The following is a 13,530-nucleotide window of genomic DNA, read 5'->3' as shown; positions in this document are numbered from 1 at the left end:
CGCACTACACTCCGCCACCAACAACCTTCACGTGTTCCTTGACTCCTACTAATTCGATAACCTTGGTTTCTTACAGAGGAAAAACTTGTCACTGTACACATCACACCTTTCTCTTGGGGTTCCCAACGGACGTGTGTCTTACACGCCATCAATAGCCCCCTCGGGAAAATGGCCGCAGAGGAAGTACAAGGATGAGTGGAAGTAGTGCCACCTCGTCCAGCAAGCATGGTCAGAATTAGTCAAGAAAATATCATGTTTTGGTACACCCACAAAGGTACGAAGTTGTCTTCAGCATATCTCAGAACACAGGGAGTTGGCGTTACACTTCATCAATTTGTGGTTACCTTGGGCAGCAACCGTGGCCACCGCCTGAGCAGCTCGAGGACGAGGTGCTTGTCAAGAGTTCGATAGTTGTTATGTGTAGGGATATAGGATTATGCTATACTGGAATATATGGAAGTTATTTAAAGAGGAAAGAGATAATTACTGAGAAGTAGATAAAAATAAGCGACAATATTCTCTTTGATTGATTTCCAATTGGTACATCCGATGTTCCTTATATAGGTGGACTTACTTGACCCCCTAACTAATAACCTAAATGATACATATCTGATCTCTTAACTCTAAATTATATTTTTCTATTTAAATAACTTCTATAAATCCCAACATATATTCGTACACATAACAACTACGGTATGTCACTGACACAGCGGTGATAAGATCGATTTTTGAAGACTTCGCGATTGTAAGTGTTCCTATCAATAACGTATTATTTACAACCTATGTTAATTGTAATAACATTTTATATAGTTTCTCTGATCTATAATAAATATCGTTGATTTAGTACAACATATGTTTTTTTGAAGCTTAAGGTTTATATATTTTTGAAAAGTTAAACCAAGTAAAATTTGACAATTTTTTTAGAATAATCTATTAACAAATATAGCATTTTGTAGATACCATACGAAAATATATTTTATTATCTATTTAATGATATTAATTTTGTAATTTGCATGTTCATGATCTTTGTTAAAAGCTTAGCTAAACTTGACATAGTTTGATTTTCTAAAAATAATATAAACCTTACGGTTTTGGGATGAAGATAGTATATCATATACTGAGAAGTACTATCGAGTGAAAGCGGTTTGACAGCCTAATGAGACTACAGACTACCGGAGTAGCCAGCCGTAGGCTGTTTCAGTTTTTTCAGACTCCTTTTTTCATTTCAACCATGCTCACTGTTGAACGAAGTAGTCGGAAATAAACCACTAATCAGTGGAACTCCTTGCGAATACCGAGACACGGCCGGCCACTCCTCCCCCTTCACAAACGAACCATGAAATCCTTTGCGCTCTGTTCCCGTTATTCTTTCTGTACGTTCTATGGAACCAGAGCAGGCTACCAACTCTTACGAAGAACCAACACTCTGCACATACTACGCTACATGCTAATTTCGAAACTGCACAAACACGGCACGATGATTTACAACACTGGACAACGGATCAAACACTTCGCCGCTCCATCACGACGGGGTTCCCGCCAAAAGCTAGTTGATCCCGAGGAAATCGCTTACGGAGAGCAGGTCGCAGAACCCTGCTGCCCCGCCCTGCATCTGCATTAGGTCCGCGTCGAACTCCCAGCAGATGCCGCCGTCGCCGAGCCCGTGAAACGAGTCCACGGCGCCGCCGCCGCCGCTGCACGGGCCGTCGACCTGCACGGACCCCTGGTGGCTCACGCCCTGCTGCATCGGGCTGCCGCCGAAGGCCGCGTCTAGGGCGCTCGGCGCCAGCAGGGCGGTGCCGTAGTCCATGTCCAGCCAGTCCGCGAACATGACCTTGGGGAGCACGGGCGCGTGCGGCCGGAGGCCGGGACCCGTGAGGCAGCTCAAGTCGTCGGCGGACGACGATGACTCCAGCGCCGGCGGCCCGGATGAGCCGGAGTTCGCCGGCCGGTCAGCGATGCTGCGTTCTTGGCCGTTCTCGCTGGGCGTCGGGCTCCGCGGTGCGTCCGAGCCGGCGGACTTGGCTGGCGACCGCGCGCCCTCGACGCGCTTCTTGAGGTACGAGTTCCAGTAGTTCTTCACCTCGTTGTCGGTCCGCCCCGGCAGGTGCTGCGCTATCTGAGACCACCTGCGCCAAGAAAATAACCTCACCACGTTAGAGAAGCAAAGTCATGAAGTAAATGATTTGCACTCTGAATTTACAGATGGCTGGACTTTTTGCTGTCAGCAGGGCGAATGTCTAGTTTAAAATCGTGTACTTGTATTGTTGAATTGGCAAGTCCACTGACCTCATTTCTCTTACAATTAATATTGTACTACTATGATATAGTCATTCTCCAAAACAAAAGGTGCTCCAGTATGTTATTGTACGGGGGCCTGTTTGTACAGGCCGCATACTATTCATCTTATGATTCTTTATCTTGGGTTATTGTACATCCATTCAAATAAAAGAATCTATGACTGTACGTTTTAGCAGTACCATATATCTTCTTCGTTCGGATTGTCAAAGCATGCGTTTCACTATGATTGGTCTGAACAGTTGACTGTAGCACACGCGTACGTGTTGATCATACATGATTATCGTTCATTATCAAAATTAAGAACAGTATAGGTTACTCGAGAAAAATTAAGGACGGTATGGTGAGCGTTGACGTACGAAATTAGCTTGCTTGCACCGACAGCCAGCTGCAAAGCCTCTTTAGAAACATAGAAAGCATTAGACACGACTTCAGTTGTGTTGTTTTTTCTCCCGAAAAAAAAGTTTAGCTGTTTATCTTTTGTCCAAAAAAAGAGGTTAGCCGTGACAAAGCAAACTTTTCAGCAGGTTTTAGTGAAAGCGAGGTGGTTGCTCACGATCACCAAACGAGCACTTCATCAGAAAGAAACAATGGAGTGCCTCGATATGGAACGCAGGTGTCAGCATCAGCACCACCACGTAAAGCGGTCTTCATGGCAGACATCAGCATTTCCTTTTGTTTTCACCAGCAAAAACGTTTTTTTTCCTCAATTTGCCATGCTGACACTAGCAAAATGGGACAAGCAGCCGTAGCAGGTATAGCATCTAGCTAAGCATACGCAAAATTTGACCTTTTTTCTAGCACTAAGAAATATTTAGAATTCTAGATGGAAGAGTTCTTTTTTCGAGAAAATAAATTGTTCAGTGACGCCTGCTAATCAGCGGTGACCTTCTGGTCGTCAGCAATCTCTGCTCTGTCTGGGAAGGTGAGGTGGGAAAAGGTGGGAAGCCTGATGTGAGCTTACTTGTTGCCGAGTGTGGCGTGGAGGCGCATGACGGTGTCTTCTTCCTCCCCGGAGAACATGCCGTGCTTCAGCCCCGGCCGCAGGTAGTTGATCCATCGCAGCCTGCAGCTCTTGCCGTTCCTCTGAAGTCCTGCACGGGCGGGCAATTCATGGGAAATTTTAGCCACACAAGCCAAGGTACATTTCACCCAGGAAAAATTTCACCCAGGAAAAACATGATGAATTCAATCAACAAGCAGGCGAAGCTACAGAGCTTCGTCAACTGTTGCCTGACAACAACAAAAAAATCAAAAATCCCCATCCTTTCCCTTCCTACAAGACACAAGGTACATTCCAGAAACACGAGAACGATCAGGGGACAGTGGAAATTGAGTTTCTTCCTACTTGACATGGAAGGCTCTCCGCAATGCAAGTAGACAAGAAAATCTGTCCAATTCCCCGTCGAAATTCTCCGGGAAACGGCGTTCGAATGCGGCGGCGGCGGCGGCTCAGGGGTTCTTACCGGCCTTGACGGGGACGGTGCTCCAGCAGCTGTGGCCGAAGCGGATGATGTAGTCGCGGAGCTTCTGGTCCTCCTCCGGCGACCACAGGCCCTTGCGGTGCTGCGCCTTGGGCTTCTGGCACGACTTGCACCCCATCAATCTCTGGAGGAGGCCGGTGACCGCTCAGAAATGTCGCTCGCCGCAGGGGCAGGGTGTCGATGTTGTGTTGTGTAGGAATGGGAAGAACGAAGCAAAATTAAATTAGCTTTGGGAGAGAGGAGCTGCAATTGCGGTGTGGCACTGTTGTGTCGGTCTCAGCGTCTGCCGCGCGTAGGACTTTATATAGACCTAAATCCTAATCATTAGCTGCTCTTGTTATCGCGGGATTAAATAAAGATTAGCCTCTGATTGTTTTTCTGATAAAAAAGAAGCCCGCGAGATAGCGTATCCATTGATTTCCGCAATGCGCGTTTATTTCGCACGAAAGGCGTAGAAAGAAAATCTGTCACGGAGATACCCAATTATAAGTTAATATCTACACTATGGACAATTTAGGGAAGTGTAATGTAGAGGTAGGCACGGAAATGCAATTCGGCTCTTCTGCACACATATCTTTTCATGGATGTCAAAATATATGATTTATTTAGACATTGTCATGTTCATGTTAGTTCGTTGTTTGCAATTTTTTATGGACGAAACACAAATATTGCGACTTGTGCTAAAAAAGATGAGTTGAGTGCCATTTTTTTGCTTGTTTAGAGCACCAAAGTTTATATTTTTATTGAAGAAACATACATGTTGATTTCTGCATGGAAATTTGTGCAGGCACATATCAGGTGAAAATGGACAATGTCTGCAAATCTTAAAAAAAAATATGCTGACCATTCGATCATGGGCCAATGGCCGTGATTTCACGTTAGCACCTCCCATATCTGGCATGTGCATTTTGCAAAAGAACACCCGCGGTCCATAACAAGATTTACATAGAATCCCTCTTGAACAGCTCTTCCTCGGACTTATCGTATGACACAAAAATTCCCATCTAGTCTGGTTCCTCGATTAATTTTGATTCTGTAATCGAAGATGGAATCTCCATAAGAAGATGAGGATTGGACAAGACTAAAGCCGGAAATCTGTAAATGGATGCGGCGGGACGGAGTTATAGTTAGCCGGTTGGCCGGACCGCCTGGACCTGAGAAGAAATACATCAGGGCAACCCCTAGAGTAGAGTATTGTGGCGCTACATCAGATCTGGTGATCGCGGATTTTTGGGCGCTGGGGAATGTGGGCACTGGTCGGAACCGATCAAGCAGTCGCCATAGCTGATGCTGGGCAAGTGGGCATGAGCTTAGAAAGAGGATTATGCGTGGACTGAGAAGGAATTAGCTAGGTGAGAGGAGTGCTTTTGCAAAATGAATGGAGGTGCGAGGAAGGTACAACATCTGTCTGTCGGAACACAATCTACTTCAGACTTTGATGCATTTGCACCTCATACGTTCCTAATTTGCACAAACACGGACCATAGTAAGAAGCACATGTAGACAAACTTTCATATTTTCTTCAACTTTATTGTACATTCGGGAGCGTGTTCTCCCTCGAGCCAATACTACATGCCTCATGCCTAGGTGCTTAAGAGGAAATGATGTAACCTTGGGCAGTATGAGTATAACATGTCAATCAGGGAGGCTAGCGCGATGGAAGAGGAAGAACATAGCGCGTCTAGGACGCATACTCATTGCCAAGACTGTGCTAACAACTATTAGAATGTCCCACGTAACAATAATCCCCACCACTAAAAGGCATGGTACCCATGAACTGGCTGTAATAGGAAGTGCACCTGAACACGGCTGAGATGGGCATGAATCTATCCAAGGACTCCACCATAATTACTCAACAGAGGAAATGCTTTGCTTTGGCATTAAAAATGGTACGAGGAAGGACCCCTAAAGTTATATGCACTTAACCTCTTCAACATTGCGTCAAGAAGGCAAGAACGGTAATGAAGGAGCTTCACGACAACAGCTGGATACTATCCAACAAGTATCATTGAATTCGCGGACCTTTCGAACATCATATCACATACTTATCTTCACTAGACCAATGAAGACACCATCGTATGGAAATGGATACCTGACAGGACTAACTTTTTGGAATTGGCCTACTCAGCCTATTTGCATGGATCAATCTTGAAGTTCTCCGTCAAATATGGAAGGCGCACAAGATCCTAAATGCATGTTCTTCTCTTGGCCGGTGCTCCATGGATGAATCCTACTACGGATAGGCCATTTCTTTGTGGATGGCCTAATGATCATATATGCCATTTATGCCTTAGCATAGTGATACGTCTCAAACATATCTATAATTTCTTATGTTCCATGCTAGTTTTATGACAATACTCACATGTTTTATATACACTTTATATCATTTTGATGCATTTTACGGCACTAACCTATTAACAAGATGCCGAAGCGTCAGTTCATGTTTTCTGCCGTTTTTGGTTTCAGAAATCCTACATAGGAAATATTCTCGGAATTGGACGAAACAAAAGACCACGGTCTTATTTTCCACGGAGCCTTCCAGAAGTCTGAAGAGGAGACGAAGAGGGGCGACGAGGCGGCCACACCATAGGGGGGCGCGGCCCCACCCCTGGCAGCGCCGCCTTATGGGGTGGGCCCCTCGAGCGTCCCCGACTCGCGCCCTTCGCCTATATAATCTCTCCGTCGCGAAAACCCTAGTACCGAGAGCCACGATACGAGAAAACATACTGAGGCGCCGCTGCTGTCAACCTCATCTCGGGAGGTTCTGAAGATCGCCTCCGGCACCCTGCCGGAGAGGGGAATCATCACCGGAGGGCTCTACATCACCATGCCCGTCTCCGGACTGATGCGTGAGTAGTTCATCCTTGGACTATGGGTCCATAGCAGTAGCTAGATGGTTGTCTTCTCCTCTTGTGCTATCATGTTTAGATCTTGTGAGGTGCCTATCATGATCAAGATCATCTATTTGTAATGCTACATGTTGTGTTTGTTGGGATCCGATGAATATGGAATACTATGTCAAGTTGATTATTGATCTATCATATATGTGTTGTTTATGATCTTGCATGCTCTCTGTTGCTAGTAGAGGCTCTGGCCAAGTTGATACTTGTGACTCCAAGAGGGAGTATTTATGCTCGATAGTGAGTTCATGCCTCCATTGAATCTAGGACAGTGACAGAAAGTTCTAAGGTTGTGGATGTGCTGTTGCCACTAGGGATAAAACATCAATGCTTTGTCTAAAGATATTTGTATTGTTTACATTACGCACAGTACTTAATGCAATTGTCTGTTGTTTGCAACTTAATAGTGGAAGGGGTGCGGATGCTAATCCGAAGGTGGACTTTTTAGGCATGGATGCATGCTGGATAGCGGTCTATGTTCTTTGTCGTAATGCCCTAAGTAAAACTCATAGTAGTCATCATGATATGTATGTGCATTTTTATGTCCTCTCTATTTGTCAATTGCCCAACTGTAATTTGTTCACCGAACATGCTATTTATCTTATTGGAGAGACACCACTAGTGAACTGTGGACCCCGGTCCATTCTTTTACATCTGAAATACAACCTACTGCAATCATTGTTCTCTGTTGTTCTTTGCAAACAAACATCATTCTCCACACCATACGTTTAGTCCTTTGTTTACAGCAAGCCGGTGAGATTGACAACCTCACTGTTAAGTTGGGGCAAAGTATTTTGATTGTGTTGTGCAGGTTCCACGTTGGCGCCGGAATCCCTGGTGTTGCGCCGCACTACACTCCTTCACCAACAACTTTCACGTGGCCTTCATCTCCTACTGGTTCGATAACCTTGGTTTCTTACTGAGGGAAAACTTGCTGCTGTACGCATCACACCTTCCTCTTGGGGTTCCCAACGGACGTGTGCTTCACGCGTTATCACATAGGCGAGACGACCGTCCGCTTGCAAAGACCGACACTTCTCTCGTGCAGTTTGGAACAACATCAAGATACGGAGTGTCATGTCGACTCATCTAAATGACTCCTCTTTTGAGTGTATCTTAGAATGGTGGAATTCCATGATATCAGGTGCATCCAAAGAGGAAAAATGGCGGCTCAATGGAAGATTACTATACACCCTATGAAGCATTTTGAAGGAGCAAAACCGCCACAACTTTATGGGAATTCTCCTAACTCATATCGAGGATCTTTCGCTCGCCTTCGAAGACATCAACATGCGTCATAGTTAGCTTTTGCGATGTCTATGGCAAAGGTGGGTGATACATGTACAATTTATCCTTGGAATTTGTAGTTTAATGTGTCATATTCGGTCATATTTGCATCATAACAAAGGTTGCACCATAGTATTACATTGATTTACAAGATTTCCCACGAAATCCAATTTTTTTGTTATTAACTCTCGAGAACATAAAACCTTGTTTTGTGTATTTTGGATTTTCAAGAACCTTACGAACCTCAAACGGAGCGAGATTTTTTTTCCACGCCATTTAACTGGAAGGGCAAAGAGTTCACATCAAAGGAGATCACTAGAAGGTCAACGAGCCTCCTGGTGGGTCCCATGGGGGCCAAACATTCATGTCATGCCAGGGGGGCCGCAAGCGCCCCATCACCCTTTTTTTGCCCCACTCATGCATGGTGACCTAAAATTGATGGCATAAATAACCTCCCATCATGATTTTTCAAGGAGACTTCCCAAATAGAGAAACCAAGAAGCAGAGACACAAAACCTATGAAGATTGGATAGGAAAGGGAGTATTCCACCCTTATACTGTGCCTCCATCAACATCATCTCCTTCGTTTCTATGACATAGAGGGAGTAGTCCACCCTTGTACTATGGTTTTATGGAAGTAGTTTGATTAATCTCTATATACTTAATATTTTTAGTACCGCATGAGCTACATACATGATTTTGGCCATAGTTATAATTCCCTTTTGTTTGGTATTTTTTATATGAATTGTAGATGTGAATTTTGAGTATGTGTTTGATGTATTAATAGTATGTTCTGATTAAACTATGTGCAAGAATTCGAGAGGAGGATGTTTGTTAATTATTTGAAGTAATCTGGTAATAGTTATTGGATGGTAACAAATATTTGTTGGTACTAAGGTTTTCTACCTTTTCATTTTTTTAGCTCACCTAGGATAAATGAATCCTTGTGCTATGTTCATTTTGTGACGGCTAGATAATCTTATTAGATCAAGGTAGTATATTTGTTATTTAATATCATGTCAAATTACCTAATGAGATACTCTATTTAATATTAAACTTAGTTTGTAGAGTTTCTCTTACGACCTCAACACTAGGACATGATGCTGATATAAATGTGTATCAACCAACACATGAATTTCCATTGCTATTTTTTTATTATATGAAGCTATATTAGCGCTACAAATGCTTGTCAGGGAGCGGTCAAGTAAAACCCTGAACCCCGCTTGATCTAAAGCATAAGAAACATCTTTTACTTTACATTGTATGCACTTTAATTTACTTTTCAGTTATAATTAGATTCGAAAACACTAAAATACTTGGACTTGCTAGTTTCATTAGCTTGCATACCTAGTTTGCATCTTTACTATTACCATCACTATGCTTTTAATTTAATTTAATCTGCGTATCTGTTTTAAGACTTACAAATAGTGTGTGTGTCCGGCAGACACCCAAGAAGAGTTGGAGACACAAAACAAGTGATTTGTTATTGTAGGTTGCCAGAAGAGGATAAGAAGAGGGAACTGCTTTTTTTTTCAAGGAATACGATGTAGGAAGCCTACAATGTGTTTTTTAAATAGTAAGAACACAAGTATGCATCCGTGGGTACTTGAATTTGGGTGGTTGGATTGTACGAGGTACACTTAAGTGAGCTATGCTCACTTCTAGAGGGAACTGCTATTTCATCGAGAGTTCGATACAAACCCTAGAGTCACACCTGGGGAAAACACTTCTCTTGCTGCATGCATTACTCTGTGATTGGAGTCCCAATAAGTTTGTATACATGGGTAGTTTTGTTGCCATCACCATGCATTGGTTAATGCGTGTGTTGCTCATTTCTCGGTTCTGATGGCTTCCCTTCAAAAATCGTAGCCATATACATAACTTGTTTTATCTTAAGAAAAAACGCACCACATACGGGTTTCTCAAAACAAAACGATGGACATTTTCAAAAATCTCGATGGATGACTGACTTCCAATTTGCATCAAGTATAAATATGTACACTCATGACATGTTACACTAGATTCTAGAAGGGTGGGCCTGGCGCAGTGATAGAGTATCTTCACTTGTGTCATGAAGGTCTTGGATTCGAACCTGCCAATGTTACAGTATAGTGTATAGTAGTGTTGATGACTAATTGCTTGCAAAAAAATTTCTGATATATCTAAAGCTTGCAATGTGATTTGTTTCGCTGGAGGGTAATATGGATGAAGAACTGAGCAGCGGTTGGTCAGACATAGGGAACATGTTTTCACATATGCCCAAATCATGACAAGTGAGCAACAATGATAGCAGGTGACCCCCTCTCCTTCTTAGTGTAAGTGAAGATGGCCATGCACACTTTTTTGATTGAAGAAATGCATTGTTAGTGAAATCTGAGGAAGTATTGGAAAAGTGATAATACAGTACTCGTGCTTGGACTGTGCCCAAAACTATGTACAAAGATGTACTACAAAATCGTAGTTATGGTACTGATAATAGCATTACTCTTGTTCGGACATCATGATTTAGGACATCACAGTAGCTGAACCAGCAACTTTTCAAAGAAAAAAAATCTGATCCAACTATGTTGACCAAATATCTAACAAATTGCGGAATGTTGGCTTCACACTCATTGTCCTTGTATGAAAGCATGTGTACAACCGCTTTGTTCCGTAGGGCGTAACCAACCTGCACATGGATTACACATCAGTACTGCAGAAAAGGTCAAACTTACAGTATTGTAGATAGATTTTAATTCGATACCACCTTGCCATTTGCTCGGACAACTTCTTTACCATTCCACCAACGCATATATGTTAGAACCAAAAATCCTGACATGCGGCTATATAGAAAGTACACATTGTTGTTAGCTAAATTGTAGACAAGATTTTCAAAACTACGTATAATGCCATGGATTCTAACCTGTCTTGGTGCATTGGCAACCGACATGGTGTGATGCGACGCCAATAGAAAACGTTATCGTTCCAGCCTTTAATTGCGTCTTGAAGAGCAATGTTTAGGTAGAATGATATTTCTTTCAGCTTGCTTACATAGTAATCATGAAGTCTTTGTTTAGACATGTCCGGTGCAGGCCAGGGATCAAGTAGAGTAACGGTTCGTTCATCCAGGTTAAACACAAACAACATGTAGCATTGTCCAGATCTACGATATGGTATAAAAATCTGCATAAAATTGAATTATGAATTATTACCATGTATGCAACGGCGCCTCATTTTATACTTAGAGAAACAGTCTCACCGAGTTGCAGGCTGACACATGGAACTCCATCCCTGGCCAACAGTCGCACATCCTTGCCATCATCTCGCGCTTAGTGTCAAACAGTAAAGGTTGCTTTGGGTTTCCTGTGGAGTCGGTCACTATGGTCTGACACGAGAGTAGAATTATTAGAGTTACTTAAAACATGACATGTGGTTACCATATAAGATGAATTTAAACATCAATACTTACGCAAAACCTGAGATCCATAATATGATAATTAGTATCTGTAAACAATCGGGCTTCGTCCATAGCGTTTACCCGTACGGCCATGTTGAAACAATCAGTGTCTATACCATTAGTATCCTTTAACAAGTCTTGCAAGTGTTTAAGACTTATACCAATTGGATACGGCTTAGAGCTCTGAACCCATATTTCTCTATGAAACAAACCACAAAGTTTTTAATCACAGTTTAAAAATTACAATCTTAAATGGCGCATGTTATTATACAATATAAATTGGACTTACTTCATGGCCTCCTCGTCGTTAATAGACAGTATATATTTCCTAAGTTTGCAGACTGCTTCATTTTTGTTAATGGGCTTCTTGAGCATCCTGAAACAAGGTGAGGTGGCATTGGCTACCTTAGATCCTTGTGATAATTCGGCAGGCGGAGGACCATTCTTGTCCCACATTAGGACACCGCTTGTATCTCCATCTTTTTCTGGCTGCTCATATTCTGGTGCTCCTTTTAAACTATTCAAAACAGTATCATGCAGAATAAAAGGTAACTGGTTCCTGAATAGGTTGATACCATTCTGCAAATGAGGTAGTATAATTAATTAGTGGCAGCATTGATCACCATAGTAGTATATTTTTTCATTCCACGAGAAAATACCTGTGTTACAGCGTGAGCTAGTTCATCACCTGTCCATTCTTCCATGCATTTCAGCACAAACAAGCCGCATGATGATCTGCAACAGTTTAAACAAATATTGGTCTACATGCATGTGTAAGTATATGGGATTTTTTAATAGTCCCAAAGGTAATACGCTTCTAACATACCCATCTGTCTGTATTGGGTTCTCAATAGACTCCTCCCATGGCCAGGTAGTTACCTCCAGGTCTTGCCACTTATCACCTAGATTAAAATCACTCATCTGAGCAGCAAGTTCAAGATGATTCTGAAGACCTTGTAGCTGTTAAATAGAATAGCAAAAGATAGATGTTATTTCGCAAACGAGTAATGATGAATATGAGAGTATTATGTGATTACGGTAAGTTGTAGATCGGGGCGGTCTATGCTAGAACCAAATGAGTCAAGTATTTGTATACGACGGTTGGGCCCATCGACGTTACATAAAATCCAGTGATTTTTATTTGCGTTAACTGGAATAAAGAGCTGACAACAACAAAAAAGTAAGTGGCAGACATAGTATTTATAATTAAAATAGAACTCACTAAGGCATTTTAAAGTTACCATGTCATGTTTTAGGTATACAAGAACACGTTCTATAATACTGTCCTGCTTATGAGAACTTATGGGAACATTGGCATCTCGCCACATTAACTGCGAGACATTTGTGTTTTCAAGCCAAACTTGTCCACCTGCCCGAGTAGCTAGATGTTCTTCAGCTCTTAAGCAGTAAATGTAAGCATTCATCGCCTGTATTTGAAGGAAAAGTTCAGTAAAAAAATCATATTTTTATTGCACATAAATATGGACACGTTTACTTACATCAGCATCTAACCATCCGTTGTGTTTAAACAAACACTCTAAATCTTTGCGCTCCAAGTTTGCGTCTAGTATCCGCACCAACTTGGTCTTTGGCGGGAAAGACATGATATAGTCTTTAATACGGGCAGCGCTCGAATAATTTTCGTGAATCGCTTCCATGGGCACATCAGTTGAGCTCATCTATGTCAAGAGGTAAACAATAAAAAGATAGTCAAGCCCAACAATGTATTGCCTTATTTAACTGGTATGTAGTGATGTGCATCAACATCAGTATTGCTTTAAACAATGAATTTTCTGTTCATTGCCTTTTGTGCGCATTGCCTTATTTCTGGTGAGGCATACACGAAGAAATTAAGTAGCATCATTTTTAAGTTCTCAGACCATAGCGACTGATGAGTAAAAGCTTTTACTGCTAATAATAAACTCGACACCCAGATTAAACATAGAGTACACAATTTTAAGCCATACTGGTTAAGCCCTAGTTAAGTTGTAGCAAAACAGATCAGTTTACCCTAATTAATCTGCATTACATAACAGTCTAACAGATGTTTGCACAACAAGACTGCAAGGTACCCTGAGTTTAACATTGCAGCCACTGATGAGGTGAAAATCTAGATTGCATAAAA

General features: G+C 42.2%; 1 protein-coding gene across 1 annotated transcript; it reads right to left on the bottom strand.

Annotated features, from left to right (window-relative positions):
• Positions 1 to 1,546: 1,546 nt before the first annotated feature.
• LOC124669898 (transcription factor LAF1-like) lies at positions 1,547 to 3,900 on the bottom strand. The gene is made up of 3 exons (XM_047206435.1): positions 3,765 to 3,900; positions 3,263 to 3,392; positions 1,547 to 2,129 (listed from the first exon to the last, which is right to left on the bottom strand). Exons 1-3 carry the CDS (start codon positions 3,898 to 3,900, stop codon positions 1,547 to 1,549), a joined length of 849 nt encoding a protein of 282 aa, XP_047062391.1.
• Positions 3,901 to 13,530: the final 9,630 nt, after the last annotated feature.

The sequence above is a fragment of the Lolium rigidum genome, chromosome 7, assembly GCF_022539505.1.
Source record: "Lolium rigidum isolate FL_2022 chromosome 7, APGP_CSIRO_Lrig_0.1, whole genome shotgun sequence".
Classification (NCBI taxonomy): domain Eukaryota; kingdom Viridiplantae; phylum Streptophyta; class Magnoliopsida; order Poales; family Poaceae; genus Lolium; species Lolium rigidum.
This window is presented reverse-complemented; position numbering and strand designations above follow the sequence as displayed.